Source organism: Antedon mediterranea, chromosome 1 (assembly GCF_964355755.1).
Source record: "Antedon mediterranea chromosome 1, ecAntMedi1.1, whole genome shotgun sequence".
Lineage (NCBI taxonomy): Eukaryota > Metazoa > Echinodermata > Crinoidea > Comatulida > Antedonidae > Antedon > Antedon mediterranea.
This window is the reverse complement of record NC_092670.1, coordinates 25,862,744-25,879,395: the sequence shown is the minus strand read 5'-3', so window position 1 is coordinate 25,879,395 and position 16,652 is coordinate 25,862,744. Positions and strand designations below refer to the sequence as shown.

Sequence of the window (16,652 nt, the reverse complement as noted above, 5' to 3'; positions counted from 1 at the left end):
TGATTACTCCTAGATGATGATTTTGAGGATGATGATAAACATTCAATAATAACAACAATATTCAGTAATTAAAACAAATAGAGATATACAAAGTACAGGAAATAATTTATTATAATTTAATCGCACATTACCGCAATTATTGTGATGAAAAAAATTGAGTATTCAGTTACAATACAGTAGACATATCTGATCCATAAATCTACTCGTTTGAGCGAGAGGGCGCCCTATAAAATGAGCTCCATGTGTGTTACATAAATCGCACGTAAAATTCCGAGAGTGTCCTATCTTTAGTATATAAGATCTTTGTTGCTGGCAATTCAACAACCACCCAACCAGCTAGCATGCAATGATTGGCTGTTAAAAATAGCTCATTTCGTAATCAGTATATAAACTGTTTATTTTCAGTCGTGACTGTCATTTACCTCCTGTAGTAATGTATAAAATCGTGTTAACCACAACACTTTCTCAATCTATACAGTTAAAGAGTAGGCCCAGAGGTCTACATAACATAAATCTACATAAACATGTTAGGTAAGTTACTTTTATTCGCTGACTTTCTGTCTGTCAAGGCCTAGCCTAGCCTTTAGGTAGGCCTTGCTAGTTAGGTAGGCCTAGCTAGGGCTACCTAGCTAGACTATAGTAGCTAGCTAGCTAGGCATAGTAGGCCTACGCTATAATAACTATATATAATATAGGCCTAACACTAACTAGCCCACTAGCCTAGTGGTACTAGGCCTACCAGGGGCCTAACATCTACGTACTGGATCTGGTAGGTACTGTATGTAGGGTCCTCCTAAATAAATACCAAGACCTGTCAATTTAAAGTGTTAATTTAACGAAATATGATATATATAGATTTCTAATAACATTTCCAGTTCAATAAAACCACAATTTTAGTACGATCGGATTGCAGACAGTATTCAATTTACAAAATTAATTGCGCTAGGTTCGCTAACCGGATGTGTAAACAATCCAACCGCATCCATCTGTCTGCTGTGTTCCCTGATCTCTAACTGGAAGTTACGCGAGGCCGGCCACCACCGAAGTCTTGCATGCATGAACCGCAGATGATTGATAAATGATAAGGAACCTAGGCCTACTTTCGTTAGTCGTAATAATCATAATCGTTGTGTAGTCTATACTTCAGTTCATATAAATTCACCAAATGCTAATAATTTGGCATTTGGTATTTTTCAAAATATTATTTCGTAATTTTTTTTCATGAAATATTTTGAAGGTGGGACAATTCAAGGGTTGGACGGGACAGAGCCTAAAAAAAGCGAGACATACTAGTTGACGCAATACTATACATTTGTGACGCCATGTATGCATCAACTCAGTTCGTGTCGCGAACGCGACGCTTGTTGATTATTTAACCCAACCAGGAAATACCAGGCACCTACTTGGTGATACCGGGCCCTACTGGGCATAGATTAGTAACCTCCATGAATGTGGGATGGTTCTGGCCCATGTTCGGTGGGATAAAATCAATAAATTCTTAATTTTTTAGATGTTTGAAATATTATTTATTAACAATCATACTGTATGTTTAAATGGGGCCTTATACTACTGCTGTTTCGCACTTCCTTGTATTTCATGTCCAAATGTATTTTATTGTGGATAGCACTTTTATGAAGATAATCACAAATAAATCCTTTAAATTGGTGTCATTTTTCTCAGACATACATTCGCATACTCCATGTTGAATTTGTTCGTTTCTATAAAATCACAGTGCCAAAAAAACATCCTACAAAATTGTCACAGAATAGTTATACTGTATATAACATTTTTTTTTGCAATTGCACCCAACAGGCATCACTTCAAAAGAGGCATGTGCAAGATCTGGGCAACTTGACGTAAATGTGAAGCTTCCAAAATCAGGACGAACATCTAATTTTCAGTTACCATCTCATAAAACTGTAAGTTCATTAAAAAATATAATTATACTATAAAACTGCGCAAAATATTATATTTTATAGTATAAAAGTGTAGTAATTTTCGAATGCACAGATTTACCAAGTTTAAAAAGCGATATAATCTATACATTTTTTAAATGTACAATTTCACATTTCCAGATTGAAGATGTATGTAAAAAGGTTGCTGAAGAGGAAAAGGTTTCAACAAAGCAGATAATTATTAAATACACTGGCAAGATTTTAAACCGATTTCATACCCTTAGCTTTCTTGGAGTTAGACCTGAAACTGTTTTAAAAGCAGAGGTAAGTTTTTATTTTACAGACCCTGAAAAGTGAACCTTTAATGCTAGCTATTGCAATTAATATGGCCCTTTTTCATTTCCATTTTGATTATTTTTATGATCGAAGAATTTAAAATGAAATAATTATTTGAAATTATCTATTTATTAGCTTTTTTTTTGTAAAATGGTTTACTGTTTTCATGGTCCCAAGACCTCAACATTTTATATTGCTTTTCTATATTTTTTTAAAGGTTGTTTCAATAAAAAAATACAATATTTATATTGAGAAAGAATGTGGTTATACTTTCCCATTGGGCATTGAAAATATTAGCACCATTCAGGATGTGAAGGATATGTTGACAGAAAGACTGGAAGTTGATTCATCAAGTAATATAGAAATGAAGGTCAGTTGTAACAATTCATTATGACTTAAACACAAAAATGTGGCAATTTAGTTCACAAAATTGGAATTATTTGTATAAGGTTCAACATTTGATTGGCTGATTTCCACTGATTATAAGGTTTTGGTTATCAAAAAAAAATTGTGCAGGTCTACTTGGTTTTTAAAATGTAAAAGCATCCACTCCATAGTAATCAATGGTTATTAGATCTGGAAGGCGATTGAGGAGCTTGAGGTAGAACAAAATGTTTCCTTAATTCTTTTATTCCATATTCAGGCTTTTTAATCATTGTTCATCAGAGTAATTTTGTAGCTCTGTTGTATATTTTAAATGTAATACCCCTTTTACACTTATCACCGTAACAGCGGTGTAACCCCGCAGTTGTTAGTACACCGGGCCGCTAAACTCCGGTGTTGTGGTTTTTATTGACTGGTGTAAATGGAAAAATCCAACCACCCCGGTGTGCTCTCCCCGGGGTGAAACGAAGCTGAATGTTCTCCGGTGTACCTTCTCCGGTGTAGTCGAATCTACACCGGAGACACGAAGTTTAAACGGTTTTTGTGGTTCAACACCGAGCTGTTAAAGGTCATTGACTTGAAAATCTAACATGTTGTCACAGAAATACAATACATTATGCAAACAAAATAGGTTTTTTGCTTAAAATACACCTTTTTTGCTTAAAACAATAATTGTACGATATATTGTGCTGTTCGTTATTTTCTTTTAAAGGCACAAACAAATTTGTGACTTTTCTTTTCTGCTGAAAATATTGAAATTGTTCGTGTGCATTCTACCTTACCAGAAAGCCTAAAATAATGTAATATTGGTGTAACTACTCTACCCTGGCCGATTCTATGTATTCCTAATTATTGAAAAAGGGAAAAATAAATATAATACTGACGTCTCAATGGATGAAAATGATATCTTTTTTAGGAACTGAAATATACCATATAATAATTTTCCTTCATTGATACATTGTTATGCTAATTAACAAATACATTTTTTATTTTAAATACTTACCGTACCTACCCTATTTTTACGCCAACCTAACAATTTAAGGCCTATTTAATGTACGTACAGTCTACAAGGCGGAAATGCAGTCATTTTAAAAAGAAAAATAATTGTTAGGCCCTAATTTTTAAAATAATAAATGATAATCTTAATAGCCACAAAAAAAATATAACACTGGACTATATTCAAAATTAAATAAATTTTGTGTAAATTCGGATTATTATGTTTTTATATGAGATTTGTCGATATGTTCCAGTGTTTAAAAGTTTAAACCATAGTCAGTTAAGTTCCACGTGTGCGATTGCAATAGTGATTTGATTGACAGCACCGGGGTGATCGATGTAGTGTAAATGGGCGCAACTCGAGTTCATCTCGCAGTTTTTTTGGCTAATGGAAATTGCCTCCGAGTTCAACTCGTGTTCCTCTCTCAGTCGATAGTATAAAAAGGGTATTATTGTCTTTTTCTGTGTTACAAACCTTTGACTAATTTTGAGCAATTTCCTGCCGAAAATGAAACATGAATTTCCTTTGGACAAATAAAATAAACTATGAGGCCAACCTAAAAAAAAATGTTGTTTCCTGCCGATTTTGCCCAAAAAGTTTCAGTCCAGGCTGGCAATTTTTTTTTTTATTAATTTTTTTTTCGCGCAGAAGACGTTGTATACAAAGGCGCAGCTCTGCTGTGTTTTGTGTGAATAGTTGTTGAGTAAGGCATACAGTACAAATAAATTGGTTTTGTATCATGTTTTCTCCGTTGGCTGCTAGCTATGGAGCTTGCTGTTGTTATACCTTGGTTGGCTTATCACTTGCTTTTTTTAATCGCATTGTTTTAAACTTAAAATGAAACAGTCAACACAGAATGGTAAATGTTAAACATCGTGCCCTATTATTTATATGGATCGTTAATACACGTAATAAATAAAATACAAAAAGACGTAGACAGTCCTCCTACTAAACTACGCTATCTGATGATTTGGGAAATCCCGAACAAAACAATGTTTGTGGGTAGAATTTTGTTTTTTTCTGGAAAAAAATCCACCCGGGCGTCTTGATCGGAAAAAAAAAAAATTTTTTATTTTGGCCTAAACTATTATTCTGGGAAAGGCTCTAAATAGACTGTCAGTTGACAGTCTTACAGTTTTTATTTGATTGTTTTAAAAGATTTCATGAGCAATTTGTTTGGACATGAAGAAAACAACAACACTTACAGTTGTTTTCATTTTTTAACAATCATAATTGTTTACCTTTTCCAAACCTGGCCTTGTAATAATGTTTTCTATTATGAAGTTGAATGGTAAGAAGATAATAGGAAAGCATACATTAACAGCATCTTCAGTGGGATTAGATGAGGAATCATTGCTTAAAGTGAAAGTTGTTGAACGAGTAGAAGAAGCAGCAGCAACACCCAAAAAAGATGATGAACTTGAGGAAAAACTAGATGAAGCCGCTCTTCAAGTAAGTTTAAAGTCTTAAAGTTAACAGAGTTCCTAATTGGTCTTAAATTATCCTTTGCTTAAAATAGAATAGTACTTTTAATAATCCCAATACATAATCCCTATTAAGTTTTGATGACAAGATCCCTATCTTCACACAATCAGTACAGAGCAGGTGGAGTATCATTAGTAATTATAAATAAGATTTGAATGGAAGTCTTAACAATTGGCAATGATGCCTACACTGAGAAAATAGTAAAAGGCCTGAGGTCCTTGATACATCAAGAGATGACAGTTTGATCGACTTTATCCGCCACAGCTAGAGGTCCTTGATACATCAAGAGATGACAGTTTGATCGACTTTATCCACCACTGCTAGAACCATTCTTACAGTTTGATCTACTTTATCCACCACTGCTAGAACCATTCTTACAGTTTGATCTACTTTATCCACCACTGCTAGAACCATTCTTACAGTTTGATCTACTTTATCCACCACTGCTAGAACCATTCTTACAGTTTGATCTACTTTATCCACCACTGCTAGAACCATTCTTACAGTTTGATCTACTTTATCCACCACTGCTAGAACCATTCTTACAAATTTTAATACACATTATTCTTATTTCAATCACTATTTTATTTCTCTGTCTAGCATAGTAGTCCAGTAAAGATAAGTAAAAAATAGGGTGAACCTAGAAGAAATTGCAACAGAATTTTTTGTTTTGTTTTGTCTGGTAAATATGGTTCATTTCCGAAGTTTACCAAATTCAGACATTGGGAAGTGGGTTAATTGGCATAAATTCAAAATGGCCGCCATTTGCTATTTTGAAGCCCATATCTCCTTAACGGTTGGATTTACCTATGACGTCATATAGTAGTGACGTCATATACTATGTTATAACTGCTTTAATGGCGTACTATCTGAACAATTTAGGAACTTCATATTATGTCACAATAATGCTCAATAGGCATTATTTTAATGGAAAAATATTAGAAACCGTAGGTAAATTTGTTTAAAACTCATGAAAATAGTAGAACATTTAACACATCCAGGTTAAGATGATCGGTATCAGAAGTTATTCGCCCACCCTTCACAACATGCAAAAGAACATTCCAGTTAATTTTCTGCAACTGCATCTGTAATGAGTCTGGGGCTTAATAATTTGTTCCCCATCCTAAATATGGAGTTTCCTATCCAAAGTACATACATAGAAAATGTAATAGTTGGTGCTGTAAAAATACTTGCACCATACATACTGAACAGTTCTTGCTTTGAATATAATATATATTTCTTTGCATGCACAGAGCGTTACAAAGATGTTGCAAATGTGCACCTTTTTAAATGATGGCAACTTAATAGATTTAATAGATCCCCACTGCATTCAAAGTTTCTATTCCATTTTTCTGACATTTTCTGTCAAGGAAGTTGAATACTGCTTGTCGAAAATTAAATATTGTAATTATTAGAGGCAAGTTTGAAAATTACTTTTTAACCATAACAACCCCTTTTGAATTCCGTTGATGTGTTAAGCAGTATCTTTAACTGATGGTTTTTCATGCTTTTTTTGTCTGAACAGGAGCTTTTGAGTAGCTTTGTTGTGGAAGATGGTAAAAAAGTTGAAGTTGTGTTCTCCTTTGACACCACTGGTAGTATGTCAGCATGCCTTGATCAGGTCAGTCATTGTTTATTCAAATTCGATTGTATACTTTTTACAATTGACAAGACAGTATACAATATATACTCTTTATTCGGTTATATGCATTCAATCATGCATATAACCTTATTGATTCTGTCAGAATCTTTATTCTTTTTTTAGCATTATTTTGTCCATCAATTATCTTGATATCAGTTTGATCTAGCTAAGTCAATTTTTCAGAGTATTTTCTTTATGGTCAGAAATCGATGTCGTTTTCACAGTGCACAATAAAAAATTATGATGTTTACGCGCGATTTAACGAAATCACATTTGTAATCATATCTTCACAAGCATGAATCACAATTAAACAAAATTTGGTACTCATAAATTTCAGCTCATATTTCATCATATGGCAATACATACGCGCATTTAAAATTTTCAAAATTGGCAAAATTTATTTTCGATGACATTAGAGTATGTTCAGGCAATTTTAAGCGTTTAAAAAATTGCCATGACTGCGCAGATTTTTGCACGCGCGTTAAATGTTAATACGAACTCTTTTTGCCCGATTTCTGTATTACAACCTTTCTTTAATAATATCATATTTTTATATTTTACAAACTGTTTAATAGTAAAAAAATGTGATTCATTGCGGTATGTAATAATATATTGTGGTTACTGCATAGTAAATACACAGAGGAATCTTTTAGTCAATTGTGTATGGCTCGGGGGTCTGTGCTCGTGTCTATAGCATTCAAAAGATCAAGTCTCACCTTGAGAATGAAAAAATAATGAAAAAGTACAAAAAAAAAACAACTTATGTCTTTATTATTATGTAAAAAGGGTGGTTTATGACATTATATACAGAGGGATCTTTGATTGGATTGTGATACCGGCTACAATATTGCGTTAACAAGATCATATCTTTCATATAATTATTATAAATATAAATTAAAGATTCTGACAACATCAAACAATATATATATTTTAAGAACCAATTATCTTTATTTAAATCAATGTATATAACCTATAATTCGTCATAGGGACGAATTAAATCAAGTTTTATTTTGTTTTTTAATTTTTTAAAGTACATTCCATACCTATCATCCTTGAGATGAGATTACCGGCATCATAGTTGTTTAGAGGTGAACCCTTTAATGCTAAAATAAATTATAATTAAAATAACTTTATATCTATCTTTACTGTTTATAATAGATAATAGATGTAATTATGTTGACTGATTGTTTTATCCATCTTATCTTATTATTGTTTTATGTATTTTCTAATACTATAGGTTCGTTCTAAAGTTGAAGAAACTACAAGTCGTCTTCTACGAGACATTTCCAATATTAGGATCGGAATAATGGCGCATGGTGATTACTGTGACCATCATAATTACGTGTTGAGGATGTGTGATCTGACTGACAATCGTGAAGAGCTAATTCGATTCATTAATGATGTCCCATCAACAGGTGGTGGGGATTCCCCAGAGGTTATTAATTGTTTATAATTTGATATATAATTGTTATGGTCAGCAACTAATGATGTCTGTAACACTCATCATTGTGACTTAGGCTATGGACAATTTGACCATTCATTTCATTGTAGGAACAGAGAATCAATCACATTCAAATTATTTTTATGTGCCCTAAATCATACTGTGAATGGTACAGTAGGAACATGTACTGTAGATGTGAAAGTACATGATACAGCCATTAACTAACATTAATAATAAGCTCATTTATTTTTATTCACAGTTACAAATAAAACTAGATTTGAACTCGTCACTCTGACGAATTCGGGATAGCGCAACATGCACCACATACATTATATGAACGCCGACAATTATTATGCCATCTTATGACATGAATTAAATATGTTTACAGTGTTGAATTGTACCTATTTTGTGTCATAAAACATAACAGTATTTACGGAATACACTATATATGTTATATACAGTGTAGCAAATTACGAGACCCATTTTTTAATCAATTCTTAACTTGATGCCAACATCAAAATGTAATATAAAGATAGCAATTTTAGAAGATAATTATCTAAATAATTACATTAATAAAAATTTGTAGAATTTTGGACTCGAAAAAGCGAGCTATTTTAAATGTGTTTTACGAAAGAGATGAAAATCTGACTTTTTGAATTCAACTGGCCATATGATGACTTCATGACATCAGATAGACAAAATTTTTATATGAATTCATATCTACAATTCAACAGCTTCCATAATAAGTTTTAATAATGTGGGTCACTTTTCATTCAGATGAGCTACAACAGATTGAAATATACTGTATAGATGAAATTAAGTAGGTCACGTTATTCTAATTTTTTTTTCATATGATGACGTAAGAAAAATTCAAATTTTGTTGATGCATGTGAAAGAGAATTGATTGAGAATTAACATATTAAAATCTAGGGTGAAATGGGATAAGCGCAGTGCGCTCTATTAAATGGGATTAACTAGTACTAAAGCGAAAAAAAATTCTGTTTTTCAAATTCAAGTGGCCATATGGGTACGTCAGAACATCCGGTACAAATTTTACATCAATTCATATCTACAACTCATCAGCTTACATAATACATTAAAAAAAATTGGGGTAACAAGCCATCCTGAGGAGTCCGAGTTATAACTAAATAGGTATATTTTTGCACAAATTTACATTAAATTACCTATTCTTTAGCACACAATTATTAAAGTGTGCATAATTTTTTTGCATAGCATGCCATTTTTATCATGTCAAAAGTTGCTTCATATTATGAAATACAGTTTCGTTAAAGAATAATTTTGTGCTGAGAATTTATGAGCAACCATAAAATTCCATAAAATCTGCGTAACTTTAACATCATATTACACAGTTCCCTGCACATCTACAGTTTAAAGTCAAACTTCTGACGATTCAATTCAATTTCTTTATTGCTGCAAATGCCATCAAGGGCTAATATCCGCTTAAACATACTACATCATACAAACATAATTATACATATTTACATTTAAAATTAAAAAAATAAAAATTTTAGTCATTACTACTGTAGTAGTTATTGTTTTTAATTATTGTAATTATTGTTATAATGATTATTGTTATAGTTATTATAATAATTTTTATTTCCACAAAAATTAGAGATACATGTGCAACAACATTTTGGGAAAGAAATAAGAATAAGAAAAAAAAAGATCCTAACAATAGCAAGGGGTTATCCGCACTTGGTGGATAACCCCTTGCTATTGTTAGGATCTTTTTGTGTTAGTATCCAAATGTAGTAAGTCATTATCAAGTATTAATACATTTTTACAATATTGTTTTTTTTTATTTTCTTTAGTGTTATGAGTGGGTGTTAAAGAAAGCTCAAGACCTAAGCTGGACTGAGAGATCTGCCCGAGCCCTTGTGATGATAGGCGACGATAAACCACATCCTCCATCATACACAGATCAATGTGTTAACTGGCATACAGAACTTTATAGACTCAGAGATATGAATGTCAAGGTAAACATTTCTAATACTAATTTGTTATGGCAACTTCAGGTAGACAATTTTGATTCGATTCATGCATTTTAGCTTTAAATTATATATCCAGCTATTTTAAAAAATTTTAATTTTGTGTCTTGTTACTAATACTTCTTTATCCTATTAGGATAAACAAGTATTACAAGCATTCAATTCCAGAGGGATAGTTGAAAACACAGAAAGAAAATACATAACCTTATAACACAAAATGCCTATGGATTTTTATATCTGAAAAATATTTATTGATATCGTCAAAGTATTTAATATTTATTTAGCATTTATAAAACATTTTTACCTATTTTTATGCAAGCATAATCAACATGACTTGTTGTATTGTACAGTATGAGTGTTCTCATCTGTGAAATTGTGTTTTTGTTAAATAATCATGAACCCTAAACCTAAACCATATGATGGAAAATCATAGCCAGAGAATATACTGGCAGTTTCACATGGTACCCAACTGAATTCTTGGTTGATTTTTGAAAAGTAAATAATTGATATTATATGGCAAAAAAACCTGATCCATATTCTTCATTTTAATAGCCCTTATAACACACAGGGACAGTATCTTTATATAACGCAATATGAATTATTAACGTGCATGCTTAGTTTTAAAGAATTATAGAATGCTGATTTTTCCTGCAATACTGTATGTTGCCATTAATATTTTGACCTATTTTTTATCAGGTGTATGGTGTCCAAGCTATGCATAATACAGGATCAAACTTGTTTTATGAGGAACTTGCAGAAAAGACATCTGGTACCTATCTCAAATTTACACAGTTTAGTTATATAACAGACATGTTCCTAGCAGGTAAGATTTTAGCCATAAAAATAAGAAAATAATTGTCAATCTATGGTACCCATAATCCATAGTAAGAAAATTAATAGATACATGGGAAACATATTTAGAATGTATTCAGGTTTTGAAATATCTACTATTAGGTAATTAATTTTGCATACTACAGCAGTCTTTTTTGAAAACTGAATGAGAGAATATATGTAACTTAAATATAATTAGATGTTTCTCGAATACACAGTATTTTTTTTAGTGTAAAGAACTGGCGATTTTAAAATGTACGTACTGCAAGACTATAAAATACATGTCGTTTACAAGAACGAATAAATAGACACAGTAATTCATATGTAGTCAACTAAAATTAGCAACCTGGGAATTACTTCCGAAAGAGAAATTTAAACAAACCCAATTTGTGTTTTGTATGCAACATGTTGCTTCTCTATTGTTAGTCAAATGATACTATTGTTAGTTGAAAGGCTGGTTGCATAACCATTACACCAAATTCGCACACACACTTATACAGTATATATATTTTCCTGGAGAAATCTTATGTAGGAGAATTTTACAGTAGACGGAGGTATGCACTCTCGGAGTGGCTTTCTAGTTTATTTAAGTGGTAAATAAAGGTGGCTTCGCCACATGAAAATTAAACAAAAAAGAATTGCAAAATGAAATAATTCTGCATTGTGAAATAATAATAATATTGACTATTGATTGATTTCAGTTTGCTACCGTGAGTCGTCAGATGAGCAACTTCAAGCGTATTGTGAGGAAGTAAAGAATGATGGTAGAATGACTGACGAACTCAGTACAATGTTTGTTAAGCTTGAGGAGAAGCCAGCAGCATCCTTAGAAAAAGAAACACAGGTATAAAATAATTAATGTATAAGAGTTGAATGGGGAAAATATTTAATGAGGTGAAAGAAAGATTGAAAGCTATGTAATGAATGAATCTTTCAATGAATGAAATATTCTCTATTATATAACACCTAAATAAATTCCTATCATTTGATTGGACGATTATGGGTCAGATGACTTGCAATAGTATACAAATAATGAATGTTTATGAGTAATTGTACAAATAATGGCATGAGGTGAATGAAAGGTTATGTTATATTATAACGAGACAACAGCCGAGTTGATATATAACCTTTCATCGTCCACTAAATGCCATTATTTGTACCATTATACAAATATAAAACATTCATTATTTGTTTTATATAACATCTAAATAGATTCCTGTCATTTGAATCAAATAATTAAAAAATATGCCTAGCCAATTCCTACATTTGATTCACATTGATTAAAACAGTAACATTTGGTTTTTAATAATTGTATTAGATATTATTATGTGTATGAATTTTATAAATGCACCTACTGTTAGTGTTAATTATGTCAACAAACGACCAGACAAGTCTAGGCCTAGCAAGGCTAAAACGCCTAGACCTAGCCTAATACTAAAAGGCCTAGGCCTACTAGTACTACTAGGCAGCAAGACAGCAATACCAAACTTCAACAGGCAACTGAAACCATAGAGATATTATAGTGAATCTCTATGCTGAAACTAATCTAGGCTAATTATGTTTTTTCCCAACGATTCCACGTCTTGTAGAAATGTTCCCATTAATTAATCAAAATCTTAAAAAACGATCTAAAGTTATTTAAATGCCTTTTTGAATGAAATTAGTACATAAATATCTCTTCAAATCTCTCGGCTTCGCCTTGTTGAAATATAACCTTCGTCATTTTCCCCTCATGCTATTAGTTGTACCATTACATTCAACGAATAAAAAATGTTGATTTTTTTGTTTATACACTAGGTATGCAGATCTAAATTAAAGATGTATTAAAGATTTCGAAAAAGTGGGTCATTTTGAAGTATCATAATAGTTTTAGTTAAGTTAGTAAGATAGTTAACTTTCACCAAAAATTAGTCGAAAAAAAACCCATTTAACTGAAATACAGACGTTTTTTCGATCAAAACATCTCATAATTCAACGCGCTTGTTTGGCTACTCTGTATGCACAATCATAAAACTTCCCCGTGATCAGTGTGAAAACACCTTCTCAACTGTGACTAGTTAGCATATGCATAATACATACTCATGGTTTGAAATCTTTGTTTACTTTCGCTCGCGACGATTTTCCAGACGAAATATAATCAAATTAATTTACCTGTTAATTACGTAAACTTGTTGTTTTTGGCTCGAATTTTCGACTTATAGTGAATAACTTTAATATTACTTTGATATGGCCAATTTAAATTTAGAATATTTTGACCTTCAATTTTTGTGTTTCAAGGGACAATACATCTTTAAACTTTGATTAAATTGATCCGCTGCATCCATCTTAAATCCTTGTTGAAAGCTATACAGGATAAGCTAAGCCAATTTTGGCTGTGGATATAATATTTTTTTTTAAAACACGGATCAGATGCTGAATGTTCATTTCTACCGTTCATCATCAACATTCAATATTATTTTTCCATTCTTTAGAACTATTACTTAATAATTAACCAAGCAAACAATAGCAAAGATGTTATAATATAAATTTAAAACATTTTAAGTTGGAAATTACGAAAATCATTTGTATACTGACACGTTAAAACGACACAAGCAACCAAATGACATTTCATTTCAAGAAGCATCCAAAATTTAGCTAAGCTATGACTTGCACAGCCATTTCAATATTTATTTGTTTTGTCTTTCTTTAGGAGGGTGAAAGATATCTTGCTCAGCCATGGTGGGATCCAAGTCTTGATAAAGGTAGCATTCAATATACGTATAACAAGGAGAACGATAAATGGTCGTCATATAATGCCAGAACGAACACCAACATGTTTTCTCGTAGAGGTAAGTTTAAAAAAAAAAAGAATTTTAGCTTGAGTTAACAATGTTTATTGCAATTGACTCATACTAGATATTGCAAATTTAATAATATGTCCTTCCCTTGTTATGCAGTCAGTTTCCTCGCACTCAAACCCCCCTGTAGTTGATTATTTTAACTGTTAACCATTGCAACTCACTTTTGTTTGTTTTCCAGCATACTATAACTCTAATTAATTTTCTGCAATTTCCTTCTATGGTATTTCAATTAGATTAAATTAGAGGGTTACCTGATCATCCTCATGTTGTACGTTATCATATAGAAAATACCTAACTTCTCCTAAAAACTAAACTAAAATATTAATTGACTAAGATACAACAATTTTTTCTATACTCAACAGCTTCTCATACTCCCGCTGAACCAAAAAGTGAAAGAAGGTTTCTGTCGTTTCGAAAAAGTAAGCGTAACACCAAAACATCATCACGGTCAAAATCTCAAGACAAATGTGGTATCATGTAAGCTAATGATTCCAGAAATAAGGTCACAATTGACAATGTGAAGCCAGAATAATTAATTCAATATCAATAAATACTTCTGTCAATATCAATATTATACAAAGAGACATTGAATTTGAGTCAGATTTGTTTATGGGCAAATTAAAAAACATTTTGCATGAATCAGAGCTTTTTTGTTTAATTAAAATTGGCATTCAAGAAGAGAAGCAATAAAAAAACAGGGTTTCGGACAGAGGGTCATAAGAAGTTGGTGACAAATTGAGGTGGTTGCCATTGAAAAGTCTCATAAACTCTTGTACATTTAGAAGAGCAATGGGAAGGGGAGATGGTACACAATCTAGTACTGTATTATGTAATAGTATTAAATGTATGATTGTGTATGAATTTGATATTATAGAAGATTATTCAATTACATTTTTTTTTTATTTTCATCCATAAACCAAAAACGAACTATAACTATTTTAAACAAATAATTATAATCTTATTTAGAATGATTGTTTCTTCAACTTTGTAACAATAAAGTGTTGTAAACATTGTGTTATGCAATAAGAGAATATAAAAATGGTAACATAGGCAAACAAGTTTTGAGTAATCTATTATTGTAAACTTCTTTCATGATACTGTAATTACAGTAGAGGTGGAGTACAATATATTTTCTGCTAAACAAATGTTTTAATTCTAATACAGCCTCATTTCATGTTTTTTTCCAAAGTATATTATATGGACAAATCAAATATTTGGTATATTTTGGTATATATATATATATAAAATGCTTATTTTAAAAAAACATGGTATCTGAATCCATTTGTTAACATTTACATGTTATTATTATAGAAACAAATAAAGGTTGTATTTTATGTTATTAACTGTTTGTATTGTAATCCTTTTTTAATTTTTGAAATGATTTTCTATTGCTAAAATTATTTGTACATGCAACTAAAATGTTTTGGTAAATTGCCTTTGGATTTATGTACATTTTATATATATCCAAGCACCTGAAGATTGAGTTCATACTCATGAAACAGCCTGTAGTGCAATAAAATGTTCAGTTGGTAATTTACTAGCGTCTTTATCATTTATTTATTTATATATATATATATAAATCCAAAGGCAAATTACTGAACAAATGACAATGATGTGGGTATCAGTGGCTGGATCTCAATGGAGATACAAAAAAAAAAAGCAAAAAGCTAATTCAAACGTAAAAGTAAGTAAAACAGCCAGAAAGGTTAGAGCTTTCGGGCAACACTAGCCCTTCATCAGTGCAAGTGAAAAAACTTGGACAAAGATAGATATATATAGTCAGGCAAGTGCTGCCTGAGTGGACAGGAATAAAAGAAATAAAACAAAAGAGGCACAAGGCTGGTGAATGGAGGGTGGAAATAGTATTTGGTAGAAAACAAAGAAGATAGCTTTACTTGGTAGATATAAACAATTTTGGAATAAAACTAAAAAACAGCTTATTTATTTTATTTTTTAAAATTTAATTTGGATTTATTTAGCGCTTTTTCAAGTGACCAAAGCGCTGTACAATTGATACTAATACTCAACTAATACTTACAAAAACAAATATAGAAAATGGAATGAAAATACAAAAATATATAAATATAAAAACTATGAGGGCCTATACAAAAAGTTACCTAATTTCATTAACATTATTTAGGAAAGAGAAAGGTTTTTAACATTTTCTTGAAATATTGCACATTAATTTGGGGTTTCACGAATATAAGATGGTAAGTTATTCCACAATCTAGGACCGATGACAGAAAAACACTTATCGCCAAACGACCTCTTGGTCTTGGGGATGGCAAGACGGGTATGGTCTTGGGTAGATCGATTGATCGATTGATTGAAATTTATATTTATACTGGGTAACCTCTTCAGTCAAAGACTGGTCTTCCAGAGGGCCCAGTTGGTGATCAGTGGCTGTGATGTACTAATACACCGGGGTAACCCCCTACTCGTCTCGAAAGATGTACTAGGTTCTTTAAAGTGCACACGAGCAAGATGTGTACACTGGACCTACGGTTTATAGTCCTTATCCGAGAAAACTCGTTCTACCACCAGAACCATAGAGTGAGTGAGCCTCGAACCCCTGCCGATGTTATGGCTACGTAATTACGGTTCCACTGTCTTAACCGCTCGGCCACTCACTCACTCACTCACTCACTCACTCACTCGAAGTCCTTGCCGATCAGAATGGTGTTTGTTTATAAGGTCCTGTAAATAACCAGGTGGTAAGCCATACAGACAGTTGTACACATGTGTTATGCGCGATTTGAACGATTTGCGCAATTTGAAATTGCGCAAAAAAA

At 31.9% G+C, this 16,652-nt stretch overlaps 1 protein-coding gene across 1 annotated transcript; it reads left to right on the top strand.

Annotated features, from left to right (window-relative positions):
- Nucleotides 1–410: 410 nt before the first annotated feature.
- Nucleotides 411–15,194, top strand: LOC140063584 (uncharacterized). Its single transcript, XM_072109970.1, has 12 exons — nucleotides 411–531; nucleotides 1,813–1,919; nucleotides 2,076–2,219; nucleotides 2,449–2,601; nucleotides 4,897–5,064; nucleotides 6,623–6,718; nucleotides 7,977–8,174; nucleotides 10,013–10,177; nucleotides 10,886–11,012; nucleotides 11,722–11,864; nucleotides 13,710–13,848; nucleotides 14,223–15,194. The coding sequence occupies exons 1-12, from the start codon at nucleotides 525–527 to the stop codon at nucleotides 14,339–14,341; spliced, it is 1,566 nt and encodes a 521-aa protein (XP_071966071.1). The 5' UTR covers nucleotides 411–524; the 3' UTR covers nucleotides 14,342–15,194.
- The last annotated feature ends 1,458 nt before the right edge of the window (nucleotides 15,195–16,652 follow it).